Raw genomic sequence first — 18,223 nt, forward strand, 5'->3', positions numbered from 1 at the left:
CCTGATGAGCAACAGACTCATGAGCATACAGAGGAAAGACTTCCAGGCTTTTACACGGAATGTTGCTGCGTTTCGTTGTAGTAAATTCACAGGAAATTCCCATGAGCACAGTTGACCCCCATTTTTTTTTTCCACAACAGAAATCTCTGTCTTTTTTGATCAATCGGCATATTCAGCTGACCGTACAGTGGGAAATACCAGCTAATTCCTGCTGACAGCCGAGGAAGAGAATGCATGTTTTTCACTGAAAGATTGTTGGAGAAAAGGTTCAATTTTAGTTTCATTTTCCAAGCAATCCCCACTCAGTTAGGGAAATGTTGCACCATTTCTACAATCATCTATTGAGAATTTCAGATACATTTGAGTTTAGGTTAAGGTTGTAAATAAAATTAGACCACAGCTTTCACCTAGTCTCAATGTCAGGTAAACTCAACGTTCAAGCAAAGACAAATGCAGAAACATTTAAATGAGTAACTCCATCGTTCATTTGTTTTTAACGTAATTTCCAGCAGCAATCACTAGAATAAGTGATTTGCAGCAGAAGTCAGACTTTCTATGGGGCCAGTTTTTAGAGTCTTTGGTGTAACTCAACCTGGATTTGAACCCAAAACCTTCCAGTATCAGGGCAGACACTCTACTACAAGGCCACTGAGCTTTTGAGGTGATCTCATTTTGTTTCCAGTCGAACTGAATTTCCTCAGTTTGAATAGGCTCTATGCTTGGAGTGGATCTGAACCACCATAGCCAGGGATTATGGGATGAAAACAGTGATGAGACATAGCAACTCATCAAAATGTGGTTGAATGAAGACAGGCTCGTTAAAACAAATTTTAACATGATACACATTGCTTCTTACACTGTTTTCGCAACAGTGTCATGAACACTAACGTCTCCTTAGCAACCACCTTGCAGCGTGCCTCCACTGTACAGAAGTAGCAGTAAAGTGTTGCACCTGACGTTTATACAGATGTTCAAATTTGGTCAGCAAAATAAAATAAAAAAATGAAGTGAACTATCCCAACAAGGATTGCAAAACTTAGCACCATTATTCTTTCTCGTGTTTTTTTGCCTTGTAATTCCTGGCCAATGACTGAAGAGATCTTTAGTCAGATGGTTTTGTTTACGAAACAGAAATACCTGGTTTACAAGAATACAGACCAAACACAAGATTCAGGACCACTATTTCCGGACCAAAAGACTTCTCCAGTATAAAAATACCCTTAAACTTTAGAGCACAGGTGTTAAACTTTAGGCCTTGAGGGCTGATTTCCTGCATGTTTTCCAACCAACTTGCTACCGTCGCTTCTTATTTGCAAAACACACCTGAGCCAGGTAATCAGCAGCAGAAAAGGCAAAGTTTGTGGAAAAAAAAAAGCAGGAGGTCAACCCTTGAGCCCTGGAGTTTGATGCTTTAATGTTAGGATAAATAAGAAATACATGGAAAAAATAAGTACACCATAAAGTAAGAACTATTTCCAGGTTTAAATCCGCTTACTTGGTCATCAGATTTATTTTAAATCCGTCAAAACAACGATTATATTCTATAAAACCAGATATTCCTTTGTTTTCAGAGAGGCAGACAGCCTTACATAAACACGACGAGATGAAACTGTTGGGACATTTTCAGGAATCAAAGATTATCCTGCGGCCATTGGTGTTCTCTTCATCTTTGAATACATTTACAAAATCAAAATACAAAGCAGCACAGCTGCCCCACTAAAATGACTCACTGCAGAAGCACCAACAGCTGGAAGACAAGATTTACTAATACGGCTTGTGAGGCCATTCCTCCTCTCACTCAGGCCAAATTTAAGACTTTTATTCTATTTTATTTACTCATACTCTATACTACACTTTTTCTCTTTTGTCCATGTGTTCTCCTACACATTTTGTCTTGTTCTCATACAGCAGACAGGTAATAGAGTAGTGATGTATTCAAATTCATTGATGATTCATTGACAGCTTTCTGCTCTTGCAGTGTCAATACTAATTTTAATATTAGCTAATAAAATGAATAATTTGTTAATAGAGTAATTTCTGCAACCCAAAATGTCATTTCTCTGTTTCTTTGTGTAATAGATTTAAATGCCAATAATTTATTTTAGAAAATTGTATTTATAATCAAAAGAAAACAAAATTCATCCTCTGTGACATTTAATAAAATACAAACTGAAGTCAACCAAACAGCTTGATTCTGCTTCCATATCTCCAATCTAGTTTCATCTAACAAAAAAATAAATAAATAAAAAAACTGAGGCGATTAAGGTAGATTATGTCTGCAGTCTTTATGCCAGTCAAATCAGGATTGAGGACTCCCAGCTCAAGCGCCACAGCCACTCTGAAATCTCTTTTTAGCATCCCCGGTTCCCTGAGGTTTTGGCCCCTGTTTGCGTGCCTCATAAATTCTGGTCTCTTGGTGGCTTAGCGGCGTTGAAGCACATTTTCTCTCCAAATATAAAAGCCCTGCTGCAGCAGCTGACAGTTTCTGTTTTTTTTTTTTTCCTCATTTTAAAATCAGTTGCAAAAATGACGAAATGATGAATCACAAAAACAGGACAAAATTTGCACTCGTGAAACTTGCATCCATATGGATAATATTTTTTTAAAAAATAAAAAAAAATCCCATTTGAATTCCTGTTTTATGTTAAAATGTGAGGGGGTCAAACTATATGTTTGCTAATTGCTGATCAGTCTTCCTTCTCCTCATAGATCTTTATTTTGCTTTAGTACTGCTGTATTCTGCTCCACGTTGATTCCATGGAATGCTGCTAATATCCTCATCTTAAACTAATACATGCATGGAAAAAGTCTCACTTTTACCTCTGCTTACCTGGTGACTTTTTACTGCAAAACATTTTCACCTTATTTTTTGTGCATTTATTTATTTTTTTTAATACATGCATTTCCACTGGTGTCACAATTGCAGTATAATTGTCTTAATACTATAAAAAATTGTCAAATTTACCACATCCTTTTCCCATCAGTTCTCAAAATCCCAACGTTTAATTAAAAGATGGTTTTATGCGAGCCATCTGCAACACTCCTACACATATGCTCATTTACAAATAAACAGAAACCCCATAAGATTCATCTGGCATGTGAGATGAAGTTTGTCCAATGTTTGCTTTCAACGCTTGGAGAATTCAACATTTGCTCATGTTTCAGCCATTTTAGCAACAAATGTTCAAAAATTTCTATGTTTTAAATGACAACACCTTTTAATAGCTTATTTTTCCGAAGCAATAAGTACATTATTTATTGTGAAAATGCTGAAACATGCAAATTATGTATTTTCTTGTGTGTTTTTGTTCTTTTAATGTTTGAATTCTCTCTGTTTTTTTTGTCTCCCAACACCAAAGATGATGAACCAGCTGGACCGATGTAAGCCTCAATTTACAATTCTGATTTTTTTTTTCTGCCACTTTCAATCACTTTTTCATAACTGCTTTTCTCCCAGGAAGACAAACTCAACAAACAATCACAAAGACAAAAACATTCGCCAGAGAAATCCAAAATAGGCAATTCACTCAGGTATGTTGTATGGAGACGGGGGGGGGGGATCTAAATATAGACGTGATTGTGCGGATAATCCATAGTCACGTCTTTTTTATTTTATTTTCTCTCCACAGATGAGATGACTAAACTCCATTTTTTTGACTACATGAAAGTATCAGAGGATGATGGAGCTCCAGGCTGTTCTGAGAAGAATAATTAAAAAAAAAAGCACATCTTGTCTCATTTTATGAGAAAACAATATCAGCACACCACTGGCAAGAACATAAACGGCTGTCTTAAGCATGCCTTATTCAGTCTTACGCGGAGATGTCAGGATGACGAGTAATGACGAAAACCACCAAGAGGGTGTTCACATTTTTAATGTGCTGTTTGATGTCTCCTCCATTCATTTTATCATGTCCTCAAATGGGATGATCCCTTTTGTATTACATATCATGTACAATGCATGCAAGATAAATACGCAATAGGATACTCAGAATAGAACTTTCTGTTGTTATCCCTAACAAGGCTTTTTTGCATCCAAGAATACCTGTTTTTATAGTCATCCCAACCATATATATATATATATATATATATATATATATATATATATATATATATATATATATATATATATATATATGTTTCTATTGTTTTGAATTTGTACAGCATATCATTGTTTGATTTGTGACAGGAGGATTACTTTTACCAGAACTTTCATTGTGAAGCAAGGGCTTCAGTGACTTGGCAGTATTTAAATTTTAAAGAGAGTACTTACAGAACATGACTAATGTGTGTTTAACTATCTTAACAAAAAAGGATATGTGTATTATTTCTATTTTCTTTCCAGAGTAACTTAGGTGTCTTGTATATGTTGGAGTATGAGTGTTCAAATGATAGAAAAATCTGTAAATGTTTTTCTTTTTTATATATTTCCCCAAATTACATGGATTTTTATTTAGTACTTTATGATTTTTTTGTTCTCTCTAGCTGTATAGCATGGCTATAATCCTATGCAATATGTATTATTAAATAGATATATGGAGGGCAGTTTGTTTTACTCAGTGAAGCTTTAATATTGTGGGATCACTTGGACGCTGGCATAGCAACATTCACTGCTGTAGCTGCATGACTCCTCTTTTCAATTAAATGTATTCATGTGTGTTGGAAATGGACCTGGTTGGGATCAAAGGGACCAGAGTATATAGCCACGATAAACATATGAGTGAGACCAATATTTTTTTCTTAATAAAAACGTAAAAAAAGAAAAAAAAATACTGCCTTGTTTGTTGAATTTCTTAATATTTTTTTATTTTTCTTTTCATTTTAGTGAAACACATTTGCAATGAACAGCAGGAAAACCACTTTTTTTTTTACGTTCTTTACTCTTCAATCATTTTCTGCAGCTGCGCCTCCACCTTCTCCACAAACCCAGGAAAGCTGGGATCCAGCAGACAAAGACGCAGGACCGGCTCCAAGCCCCCCTCTGCCAAAACAGTGTGGGAACACATCTGAGGGAGACTCAAGGAAGCCTCTCCCAAGAAGTGCTGTGGGTGGCCCAGAGAAGATTTGATTCAATTATATAAATAAAAAAAATGGAATCAAGTGACTTAAATTAGCATTCATAATTTATTAAAGCTAAAATGAAAGTCAAGCGTCTCATTAAAAAACAATAAAAACATTCACATGTGATGGGAAGAGCAGTAAAAGTTCATGTTGTACGTGGAATATTTAAAGTTAACCAGAAATCCATTTTAAGATTTAACAAAACAACAGATGTGCTTTTAACCACCGAACCAAACATTCATTAAATGATTACAGTAATTATCTAGTATGCAGAATTTAGTGAAGCTCTATTCCCATCTGTTGTGCTGCATTTCAATTCCACCCTAAGTGAAATTATTCACAATTGTTTTAATGTTAATCTGAGTCTAATTTTTGACATCTGGGGAAGATGCATTACAGTGAGGAAGACTAAAATAAGTCATCCAAAACAATTCAGGACAGTGCAGTTGCTGTTTTAAAGACCCCAAACTTACATTTCTGGAGGACATAAAGAAAGGAATTTTAACTCAAGAGTATTTATTTTTTTTTTCAAATTGGCAATCAGGAGCAGATGACTAATGCTCCACACCGACATAACTCAGAGGCTAATTTTTAATGAACTACTGCAGATCTATAGAAACTATGTCCATGTACAAGATATAGGTTTTTGATAAAAGGGAAAAAAATATTAAGCCTTTCAGAGTAAACTATATAAATTTATGTGATTTTATCTTTTTTTTCAAATAAAATATTCCTGTTCCTCACTTATCTATATCATATTAGGTGTGTTTGAGATCATGCAGGCAGATGCAGCGCTGTGAAGATCACCTGGACTGTGGTGCATGTTGGGTAGTTTTTGCTCTGACGTCACATGTCAATGATCAAAAAAATTTTGCGAGAGGGGGACGGGTGCTCGACGCCTACCGAGGCGCTGACTACAAGTTGCCTTGAGGACTACAAAACACTGCATTGTGGGAAAAAGTGTCCTGTTAGTTCTTGTAGTTGAACGGGATGCTGATCAGATCAATCCAGGCGAGGCGAAAGTGATCTCAAACACACCAAATGCGAGGACCCGCTTATTTTTGTGGATTGGGAGGGGCTAGTGCTCCGAGAGCAGATTTAGGGGAATTCTCGGAGATCCATAAATGGAGCAAAGTACCACTTTGAGGTTGTTTTTTGTGAGGAATGAACATTATAATACAACTAAAAAGTTGATTTTGGGAATGCGGAGTTGGACTTCAAAGACCTACTTCAATGAAAATTGTGTTTTTGGTGTTTCTAAGATGTTCTTGTAGAATTTTTCTCATAATGGAGAACACATATAAAAGAATTTAAGAATAAAACTGAGTATTTCTTTGTTCAAATTGTGTTGGATCAGGAGCAGTTGAAAATCTGCAGTTTGAAAAAGTTTGAGTTTGTGACGCAGCAATTGCCATGGACGGGCCAAAGCCCCTTTCTCGACAATTCTGAAGCATCCAACTTGCAGACAAATAGATCGATTAATGTCTTCATTTTCCTGATCTGAACTGCCATCTGGATCAAAACTGTATGGTTGCATGGCTCTGATGTTGCTCGATTTTTATTTATTTTTTGCTACATTTGGGCTATTAAGGTTTTAAGCTAGCAGGAGAAAGTATAAACAAAGGGGTGACGGAAAATTAGTGGACCCTAACTTCAGTCCAGACACTCAGAGATGAATTACTAATGAGCTACAGCTGCTCTGCAGAAAATATTTCTTATAAAACAACAGCTTTTTCTTCGATATTAACGAAAACGTGCATAGTCGTAATTAAAAGACCAATGGGAACAATTTTAAAAATAGAAAACACTGTAGTTGGAGTAGCACTGTAATACCTGATTTACAAGATAATGTAAAATTTGAACAAACGTTTGTTATATTTATATACTATTATTAGATGCTTGTATCTTAAATATTTCAACAACTATACCTTAGCAAGATGCCTGATGGACAAAGATCCTTGGGTAACATCCGGCTCCACAGACTTTTCCTGACGTATCCGCTGTCACATATTGATCAAAAGAATAAGAAGGGAAATTCAAAAACAAGGCATAACTCTACAGAGTAAAAAAAGACCAATCAATATCTTCATTACTAATGAATAAATGTCCACGCCTCAACGTGCTTTCATCTTCACTGAGTGTCTTCAGTGCTCAGGTCTCAAAGGTCAAACTGAGCCTTAAGGCCAAGTCCTATGCAGCACCGGTCCCTCATGTTTATCAGTGTGACACCTCGAAGAGTTGAATGCAGCAAAAAAACATGTATTTTCTCTTGTGTTTAGATTCTTACATCTGTCAACAAGATGGTACAGAAATAGACCAAAATAATGTTTTTCTATCTGTCTTGAAATGTCATTTATTTAGCGTATCAGTCAAACTAGATCTTATTTGAGGATTCTGGAGGTTGAAAACAAAGGAAACACGTTCTTCAACCTGTACATTGGTATATGCATTCTGTTTCCATTCAACAAGCGGTGCTGCAGAGTGAACAAGACACTAAAAGACCTCAGGCATCCCAACAACCGACTCCTCTCTCTGTTGAGGTCAGGGAAACCTTTCCGTTCCCTGAAGGCAAACACGGAGAGGATGAGGAGGAGCCTCTCCCCGCAGGCCATCCGAGTCCTCAACCAGAAGACCTAATAGCTGTATTCATGGACTCCCACCTATCCCCACCACACAAACAACACTCTTTTACCAAGGCTGTTTCTAAGCAGGAACTGCCACAAGTCTGTGCAATTTCTACAAAGCAGTTTACACTATGAACACGTTTGCCGCTCAGGGACACTTTAAATTTTGTGGACTTGTGACCTTAAGCAACTAGACTGTTTATATTTATTGAAAATTACTGTCATCTAACTTTTATCTTCGTTCTCATAATGTTGGACAGTCGTGCAATGCATTTCCCTGCATATTCTCCTATGCATGTATATTAGTGCAGTCAACAAATGAAAAAAAAAAATGAATCACCCTTTAGAGTTGTGATTAATCACGATTAATTTACAATGTTTAACGATGTAAATTATATTCCACAATATGCAGCTTGTGTACAAAAACAGGCAAAAAAAAAATGCTTTCCCTTATTTTTGTCGTCTGATATGTTTAAATTTATAGTGTTAACTCAAAAGAGTAATTTTTGTGCACAAAACACATCAACAGTGAAACCAGCAGAACTGTAAAGCCATTTGTCTGCAGTATTACGCCAAGAAAACAAAGATGCTGATATACTTCCATAAGTGACAAACATGTTTCTGCACTTTAAATGATCCAGGTGAATACTCGATTCTGATTGGCTCCTAGGTGTAAATGCACACCTAAAGAAGAAGTTCCGGTCGCAATGTTCTATATGTGTAGACTTCTTCAAAACAAACTATCCTTCATGATCTGGACAAAAACAAGTGGTAACAGATGAACTTTCTCTCTGAACTGATGCTTTATTTAACCCATAGTTGCAATCAGCAAATACAGTTTATCGCTTTCTTTTGCCGCTGCAATCAAAATCGCTTCCGACTCAGTGAGGCGTTTTCATGTTACCATGACAACGGGCTGCATTACCTGTCAAATAGTCCGCTTTTTGTGAAAAATTAATCTCAGCCTAAAAAAATAACAAGAATAAAGTAGTAAAAATAGACTGAATATTTATTTATTTTGTAAGTGGTCATGTTATAAGCGGGATAGCGTCCAACAAAGTGAGCATTATCAGCAATTAATGCACACTGTAGAAACTTGTAGTGGAGGAGTGTAATTAATTAGCATTAATAAATATTAACGCATAATTTATTTTTTTATTGATTGCGTGCGTTCACATGATAACATTGACAACCCTAAAGTATATGTATGTGAGAAATAAAATTTGTATTTTGAAAATGTTTAGCTTGGAAGCTAGACGTGCTGCACTGGACGGACTGAGTTATAACTTCTGTATATTGTTGTGTCTATTTGAGTCCACAGTCTGCAGCTGCTAATAGAAAAAAGACGTAACCGACAGATGTGGAATCAGACAGATAGTCCAGACACCCTGACTGTTTAGAAGCCTGACAGCATGGCTGCCGTTCTCCTGCAGGATCTTTGGTCCTCTAAGCTCTGCTGTGTGGCCTACTTCTTTGGAAAGCCTTATCTCCCTTCAGGAGCTCCAGTGGAGAAAACTGTTTTGGATTAGATTCCATACATTAAGCATTTAATCCATAAATCTGTGTATTGATTAAACCACTTGTCCATTTATTTCCATCTAAACTTCCCTCTTTTCCAAAGAACATTATACAAATGTTTGAAGTGCCACCATATGGCAGTAAACACCTGTCAGGTCGCTGTCTGCTTCTTCACTGGAGTCAATCAAATACATTTTTCTATATACTTGATACTTTTTAGATATTCTACAATCAAATCTTATTTAGAAGAATTTAACAGAAAAGAAAGAAAATCAGCTATTTTTCCACCAACATCACAGGCAGAGACATTTTGTTCATCAACCGGATTGTAAATAGCACCATCTAGTGATTCTTAACGGACACAGCTGATGACACAGACCTGAAGATGCAACAGTGGCCAAACCTTTTCAGATGAAATATTAACATAAATTAGATCCAAGTACTTGTATTTTAACCTGTTTTCTGTTTTTTGTTGTCACACATTGTTTTAAATGTACAGAAAAGAGCTGCAGGTTTCTGTGGCTTCTGAGTGAACTGTGGGACCTGTGATGCTGGTGCCGGAGCGTCAGCAGGGGGCTGATTTGGATGTACTGCCGGATCATCCAGAGTGGTGACAGAAAGGTACTTCTTCAGCTGTTCCACGGCGCTCGAACACTCACTCACAGCCTCCACCCTGTCTTTTCCATCAAACTGCATCCTCAGCATGCGGCTCACTCCCTGTAAATTTGATAAAAATACACACACAGTGTGTGCAGTCTCTGTCAATCAACCATAGTGACAAAAAACAGTTTATTTTTTACTTTTCCTGGAAGTAATCAACATGTTCTGCAAATATAAAGACATGTGTAGGTCAAACAGACTTATCCGAATAAATAGGAACAATAATTCAAAAATAAAACACTTTGTTTGGCCAAAAAATAAAAACATAATCATGACCTTGAAGGAAATTTGAAGGGTATAAAAAATACCAGAACAAAGAGTGCTTTATGGCTCACCTTTACAGTCATTTGAAACATCAAGTTTTCAGATTTTTGTTGCACTTTGAGAGAATCACAGCCAGTAAGCAGTGGAATAGTTTCCTGAAAAGCAAAAAAATATTTAAGGAAAAAAGGTTAAAACGAGCAGCATAGGAAAATAAAAACACACATTTTCAAGGTACAACATGCTATTTATGTTTAAATTTATGAAGGAAAAAAAATCTATAACAGGCAAAAAAAAAAAAAAAAATCAAATAAGGAAGGCACAAGTAAAGGTAGGATTATAAAGTAATAAAAGTGATATAAAAACAGTTCCAACATCGGTCTGTAGGGGTCTCTCTTTGACACAGTCTGAGCTGGTACACATCAGTCATTGAATCAAACTGTTAAAATTGTCGTTTTTACCCCTTCATTTTGTCTCTTTGGTTAAAATAAAACTTTTTAAAAAAATTTAACTGTAAAGAAAAAATTAAGTAAGAAGTAAAGTTAAAAAAAGTAAATTAACTTTATTCAACTCATTCACAAACACCTAAAGGACGGTATGGATCCTTCAACGAGGATGCTAACAAAGGTGGCTGTAATTCTCCATCAATCCTTTATAGTTTATCAACATCAAACTGACACATTTGGACTTAAATTTGAGCTTCATCTATCACAGAAAATCCCTTTATTATTTGTAAGTACAACCAAAATTAAAGGTACATTAAGTTATAATCCACTGGATTATAAAGTAGATTTTCTATTTCTATTTACTCTAGTAAAATCATTTTTTCAGTTTTTTTTTTTAATTATTATTATTGATGACACTTCCGACTAGATTAGCTGCATTGACATGATCCTATGGTGTAGGATGTCTTTTATTGTGAAAGGATGTCATGCAAAGTGCTGTCAAAAGTTATAAACTATTTCATATTTTTTTTAAAAGCTATTTTCTCTTCATGTTTATGTTTCATTTATGCCAAAAAAATAGTTTATTTAAATCATGTCAGTGGCAAAAACATTAATATAAATCTTATTTTTCTAAAAGGTGAGTGAACACTTTGTGTCTCCTACTGGGTTTTGGTTGGCGAGAAATCGACCCGAATGACTCGAGTGTTGAAGGTTGCAGGCTCCTGCTTTTGACTGAAAAATTATGTAATTCTAGAAAGTTAAGTGAAATTTGTTTTCAGGTAAACAGTACAAACATTAGGTTTGGACAAAACCGGCCTAATGTTACATATAATGAGTATATGATTAATATATCTTAACCTGGAATTATTTTCAGTTACTTGTTAAAAAATAAATAAATAAGTAAGTCTTCAGAGTAAATAAAGTGGAGTCTTGGGTTAAATCTCAGGTGTCAAACTCCAACTAATCTGCCAGCTTCTTATTGGCCAAACACACCTGATCCAGGTAATCCAGCTGCAGAAAAGCTGAGGTTTCTGAAAAAGGTCGACCCTTGAGGCTTTGACCCTTCGTAAATGGTATGTTAGTGATTTACAGCGTCAAGAGGTTAAAATTTACCAAAATTACCTCAAATAAAGAGTAAAAAATTAAATATTTATTTTTTAAAAGAAGACAGAAAAAAACTCTCAAGTTCTATGTTTGTTTGAGGATGTTTTTAGGCTTTACAGGTCGACTTTTCTGGATCCCTGAATCCACGTGTTTGTTTTGATGACAGCAGTTGACATTTCTGTAAATGGAGACAGAGCAGGAAAACTACTCTGACTCGTCGGGAGAGCCACTTACTGCACTCAAAATAGTCTACTAGGAAAACATTTGCTTGGGGGGAGATAAAGTTAAGGTTTAAGTCAACTGTTGAATATGTATTTAGAACAAAATAAAAATAGATTTTTTTTAAACAAAATTTATATCTGTTTTAATCGATAACTATAAACTAAATCTAAAATACAATTTGACCTTCAAATGGAAAGCCCTGCTAATATAATAGTATCTCCCTGTATAATTAATAAAGTTTTTAAAGATGAATCAATTAAATCATTTCTGATTTGATCATCAAAACTACTCATTCATCCTTCAGTTATCTCATCTATTGCAAATATATTCACACAAATGTAGAAAAAGTTTCCTCCAGACTCTGTGAAAGTCTTCAGGCGTGGTCTCCCGGTGCTCCAAACTCCTGAGGATTCATTGCAGAAGTCTTTAATAGACTAGTCCATCAACCTTAGAGAAAGCTCTCCTTAGTCTGACCCAAATATACGTCTGACTTTGCCAGCCTGGCACAGCAAGATAGCTGTGTCCTGTGCCAGAACACTATTAATCAGACATAGAGAGCTCCTTTAAAATTCTTTTGTCTGCAGGTCAGAAAAAAAAAAAAAACTTTTTTGAAGTGCCACAATAACTGGAACAAATACAAGGAAAAGTAGAACGGTCACATTTTAAAACGGCAGAACGAGGATTTGTTAAACTTGCTGGTGGTAAATTTATTTTTAGAGTTAAAGAAATGAAATCCACACAGAGATACAAAAGCCTTTTACTGTTATGTATAAGTAAGCATTAAGTTTTATTTGGTTCTAACTCTAAAAAAACATATTCCAGTGGAAATGCACAAAAATATACAGTGTTTGGGAAACCTTTGTTTATTTAATGTCTTTGATCTATGAAAAATGCTACATTTTCTTTAAGTAATGTATAATACTGAAGACAAAAAAAGAATTAAAGCTTTAACCAGCAGCTTTAATTATAGGAATTTAAATCTAATTTACATTGTTTAAAAGAAATACTGTCATAGAGGAAAAAAATCAAACAACAGAGTGAAGAATTCAGCCACAAATAAGTCCTAACGAACTTCAACTTTTTTTATTTCTGTGGCACAACATACATTTCTTAACTGCAAAACAACTAGAACACCATCTATCTCATAAACTCTCAGTTTGCTTTTGATTTAGGCAGTTTAGAAAAAAATATTCAGGACTCTGAATAGGTTTCAATGCACTCCAATGAAAATTTGTTTTTTTAACATCTACTTGTAGTAGATGTTAATTATTTTTCTCGTGATTGAGGACATAGGAACTTGTACTTCTGAGTTTTTTTATTTTTTTTCAAAATGTAAATCAGGAGCAAATGAAAAAAATGCTGATTGAAAGAGATCTTATTTGTAATGTATAAAATAAAATGAGAAGACCACAAGCTTCCTGCTCTGCTTCATTCTAATGCAGCTTTGATTTCCTCGTCCGAGCTGTCATCTGGTTCTGAACTGTACGGCTGGATAGCTCTAAAATTTATCAACATTTTTGTTGTACTGTTACTTTTAGGTTGGGGGTGTGAGGGGCTGTAAGCTAGCAGGAGAGTGCGTAAACACATAGATGTCGGGGAGTGGGGCAGGCCTACACTGCACCTACAGTCCCGCCCACAACTAAGATACAAATTTCTACCAAGCTTTGCAGAATCTATAGCCTAGAAAACAACTGTTTATTTTTATTTTGCCAAAAAAATATAAATTACAATAAATCAAAAGATGATCAGAGTTGGACTTGAAAGAACTATAAAACTCAGTTAAAATGTGAAAACTCCTACAACAAAGCTTATATATCTGTATTTTCACATTTTAAAATATTCAGTCATAATAAATAGTTCAGCATCTTAAGACCAATTTTCAAATACTATTTTTGAATTTAAAGTAAAAGACAAACCATGTTTTTACGTCTTGAAATTCTACTTAACAGTGTAGTGTTTAATAAAAAGGAAATAGGATTTTTTCTTTAATAAATTTGAACGAAGTGAAAGAAACAAACATCCCTCATCTAGAATTATGATCAAACCATGAGAGTATAAAAATGAACCTTACCAAGCTTTCATGTCCTCGCGTTACCAGCAAGTGTCCAGATCCCAGAATTGTGAGGAGGATTTTAGATCTGCTATTCTTGTCCTCGAAAATCTAAAAAATAAAAACACAAATATTAATATTTCTTTTTTTCTTGCAAAGTATTTCATTTTACATATCATAAAAATAGTGAGAGCTACTATAATAATGCAGCAAGCTTACAATGTAAACAGGAGTAATTGGAAAATAAATCATGCTAAAAAATAAAAAATAAACAAAAATCTTATTGTTCCCTGTTTATCACCAATTCTAAAACATCTAAACACTATAAATATTCCATAGTTAATGCTTGTCTGTTTTATTGCTGCATAGTTACACACATAATGTTTGTTTAATGCATAACCACAACACAATATTGATCTAAATATACACATTTGTGTGTACATCTGAGGGTATGATTGCTCCATTCTGCCATCTAGAGCTCGGTGCAGTTAATGCATTTCCAAATGATTTCTTTCCTCATTTTACCCTCTCAATCTCTGCTTGGGAGCAAAACTTCCCCACTAAAGAGGAAAACAATTATGTTCAAATAATGACACTTGATGTTGCATATTAGTAAGCAATTAAAACCAATCAACCATCAAATTTAAACAACTTCTTATACAGTATTGATTTTAGAAACGGCGGGGATCCGTCTGGATGGGAGCAACAGTTTTGTAACCGTTTATGACGAAGATGTTAATGAGTGTTAGATTAAAAAAGATATATATATATATATATATATATATATATATATATATATATAAACTAAAGATCCTGAAAGTGATATTTATGCTGAGGAACAAATCACTGGCAGTTCTTTCTGATTAATATCACTTTATGTTTATAAGTCAAGGCAATAAATATATTTGTGTTTTCACACTGGCTTTTATTGAGAATATATAATGCTTATATTATTATACTTTCCTGATATTTTGGGGATGTTTCAGTTATTTTAAAGATCTTAATTTTAAAGAATCATTTTAGTATTTTCCGTCTCTATCAAACTGCTTTTATCCATATTTCATTTTACACTGTCATGTTGATTAAACAATATATATTCGAAATACATAACTTTTTCTTTCATAATATGTTCTTTTAAGTTAAAATAAAAGTTCACTGATGACATTTTATAAACAGTGACTTACATAAAAAAAACTTTTTAAAAAAACTTCCAATGTTATTTTTTGCCTTCCCTGATATGAATTCTTGTATTTTTTTTTTAAATATATTGACGATTTGACATCTATCTCTTTACTGAGTTGACGTTTGTTGTGTTCTCCGTGTGCTTTTGTCACTTTTTTTCCATCTTTTTTGTGTATCTATGAGATTTCTCAGTTTTTCGATCAGTATGCACAAATCAGTATCACCTCCTTTGGAAACTACATTTTATTTAAAATATTGTGCTGATTTTACAGTTATTTCTTTCCAATCTTGCTGCCATTTTTTTCAATGTTTTAGGAGCTACTGTAAATGCTACAAGACATTTCAATACAAATAGATGATGAGCAGCTCTAATCCAACAAAGAACTTTATACATTAAAAAAAACACAAACTGAAGTTAGCACAAAACCTCAAAGTATTTTTGTTCTTTGTTGTAACAAAATTCTTTGGTAATAATTCCTATACTCATCCAAACACAGTTTTTTTTTCTTTTTTTTGGCGAATCATCCACTTTCATTTAACCTTTTCATCTCCATCTTCTTTGCTCATTCCAACCATTTTAATGTCCTTCTTGACTACACTCATAATCTTTTTTTTCCCCATCTCTCCTGATAGCTCCAACCTCAGCATCCTTTTACCGACATCATCACTGTCTCTTCCTCTGATTGCACCCAAGTCATCTCAATCTGGTTTCAGAACAGCTGTTCCTCTGATGGATTCATTCCAATCCTGCAGACTAACACGTGAAAGAGTGGTGAAATGTTTCAAGAAAGAAGACTCAGTTCAGCTGCCATGACTCAACTTCAAGACAACATTATCTGCATTGGTGTGAATCCTCGTCCACATGATTCTATGCATCCTCAACATCTCCAGCTCTCCCACATTATCTTATGGTGCTGGGATGATCTTGTTTGGCACAGGGTGTATTTTATTTTGAAAGGAACTCATATGAGATTCTGTCATAAAAAAAAAAAAAAAAAAAAAAAATCACATTTTGAGATAATGCTAATTTCCTCTTATATTTCTGTTTTTATTCATGCCAAAAAAGGAAGGCAGTTCATATTGATTATGTTAAAAATGTAATGATTGTTGTTACAAATTGTTATTTCATTTTCTTGAAGGGTAAAGTAAGACATTGTGGCTTCTTCTAGGTTTTCATTAGTAGAAAACAAGCCTAAATGACAATTTTACTGACCCTGCTCTAAACCAACAACATGTCTGCTTTCACCACAGTCCTCCACACCTTTCCTGACACTCCTGTCACACATTACATCTAAAACCTTCCGCCACCTGTTCCAACCTACCCGCACACACCCTCATTCCACACTGTTGTTCTTAACTGTAGACTCAAATACATAAAAACTTCCGTCTTCTTCACATTTGCTCTCTGTAACTTCACAATTCCAGTTCACAAACAATTCCCTCTACATATTAGAAGAAAAACTCTGTCCCCATCTTTTTCAAAAATTATACTTGTAATATTAGATCCAATTTCTTTTCATTTTCACTTCTGTCAAAAATGAAAGAGATCCATTTCAAAATAATTAACAATATTTATCCCTGTAAAAAAATGTTACATTTAAGATTTAACATTTAAGATAATATATGTCAAATATGTAAACATGATATTGAAACCTAAAAGCATCTATTTTATGATTGGAATGTGGTTAATAACTTTTGGGGTGATTTATATAGATGGCTACACTTCCAATATTTATGTATCCTAATATTCAATTTGGTTGTACTGACAAAGAAAAGAAAATTCAATTTTTGTTCAATAATTTAGAAATTTTTGTTATTTTTTTTTTTTTCACAATTGTCGATTTTTGAGAGAGAGTCCAATTTTTTTGTTTTTTAAAAAGATTTTTTAAAAAATAAGAATGCCACAAATCTTTTAAATTGTTTGTTTACCTGGTCTTATGTGATTTTTCTTTACACTTTAATTTATGGATAATGTTGTGTGGATTTTTTTTAGATATTGATGCCCCTCAATTTAATTTAGATTTCTGAGTACATATAGAATTTTTATTTTAATGTTATCTATATTGATATTTTGCTAATTTTGGTTTATGTTATATATTTTCTTCTTTTTTTCTTTTACTAATGCTTTAATTGAATTCATTTTGTCTTCACATACATATACGATACCATGCTTTGTAATGTCTAACTTCTCAATAATAAAAATGACAAACTTCACAATTCCAGTGGAGTTACTCTCATTTCCACACAGATATCCTCCTGCTGTGGCTGAACTTCACTTCTATCCTTCCCAGCTCATCTACCTTCCTTCCTTCAGACCTTCTCAAGCTGCATCCTCAAAGAAAATACAGCATTTGGCCAATTTCACGTGGATTGAACGAACCAACATAAGTCTGTTGCTCATCACAAAAATCTAAAGCCAAGAAACAGACTCATGATTATTACCAAGAAGCTTTGCTCCAACATGTGCTGCTTAGGCTCAAATGGTAAAATGACCTCACAAATACAGGAAAGTTTGTCAAATAAATTATTAGCACAAAATCTGTATTATTATTATTATTTTATGGACTAAATAATATAATTCAGTCAATTCGTTTTGGAAAAAGAAAACAAGCAATTAAGCAGCTAACACTTTGATTTGTTATGCTAGCCAGGAGGGCTAGCTTAGCCGTGAAGTTTAGCTTGTTAGCATAAAGTCTCTACCTTCCAGCGGGGTTGTGCCTTCATTTTCTTTCCGGATTGGGGGATGAAGCGCCCATAACGCTTTAAATTCCAGGTTTGGCTCACAAACATTTCCGAGGACAGCCCAGGAGTTTTTAAGGTAATTTTCTTTAGAAAACAAGACGATGAAACTGTTGACAGTGACAGCACAAAACCAGGATTATAGCATCTGAAAAATCAGAGGCGCGTGGCTGTTTAGCTTTGCCTATTGTTAGTATTGTTTATTTAATTGCGTATTTTTATTCATTTTTTTATACAGTAATTTACTAATTAAAAAAAACATTTTATCCCAGTTTATTCAATATATTTTCAAGCAGAAACTATTGAATTTCTCCCTGTTTCTGAAATTAGGTGTCAGGATTCCCATTTACATTATA

At 34.3% G+C, this 18,223-nt stretch overlaps 2 protein-coding genes across 4 annotated transcripts in view; one reads left to right on the plus strand and one right to left on the minus strand.

Annotated features, from left to right (window-relative positions):
* Positions 1 to 3,713, plus strand: part of nptnb (neuroplastin b) — a 44,291-nt gene extending 40,578 nt beyond the window's left edge. The window contains exons 7-9 of one of the 2 annotated variants that reach the window (XM_024295472.2): positions 3,372 to 3,381; positions 3,458 to 3,531; positions 3,630 to 3,713. In XM_024295472.2, coding sequence (XP_024151240.1) covers positions 3,372 to 3,381; positions 3,458 to 3,518 — 71 coding nt within the window. In that variant the 3' untranslated portion in view covers positions 3,519 to 3,531; positions 3,630 to 3,713. Of the gene's footprint in view, positions 1 to 3,359; positions 3,382 to 3,457; positions 3,532 to 3,629 lie in introns of both variants that reach the window. The other variant, XM_024295471.2, reaches the window with a different exon arrangement.
* A 1,086-nt stretch (positions 3,714 to 4,799) lies between these two features.
* On the minus strand, positions 4,800 to 18,192 carry rec114 (REC114 meiotic recombination protein). Of its 2 annotated transcripts, none has more exons than XM_024295473.2 (6): positions 17,829 to 18,191; positions 13,968 to 14,057; positions 10,199 to 10,282; positions 9,747 to 9,920; positions 6,990 to 7,061; positions 4,800 to 5,042 (listed from the first exon to the last, which is right to left on the minus strand). In XM_024295473.2, the coding sequence occupies exons 1-6, from the start codon at positions 17,916 to 17,918 to the stop codon at positions 4,878 to 4,880; spliced, it is 675 nt and encodes a 224-aa protein (XP_024151241.1). In that variant the 5' UTR covers positions 17,919 to 18,191; the 3' UTR covers positions 4,800 to 4,877. The 2 variants fall into 2 exon arrangements, with proteins under 2 accessions (XP_024151241.1, XP_024151242.1); XM_024295474.2 differs by having other exon boundaries at positions 4,861 to 4,981; positions 17,829 to 18,192.
* Between the last annotated feature and the right edge of the window lie 31 nt (positions 18,193 to 18,223).

Source organism: Oryzias melastigma, linkage group LG3 (genome assembly GCF_002922805.2).
Source record: "Oryzias melastigma strain HK-1 linkage group LG3, ASM292280v2, whole genome shotgun sequence".
Taxonomy (NCBI): domain Eukaryota; kingdom Metazoa; phylum Chordata; class Actinopteri; order Beloniformes; family Adrianichthyidae; genus Oryzias; species Oryzias melastigma.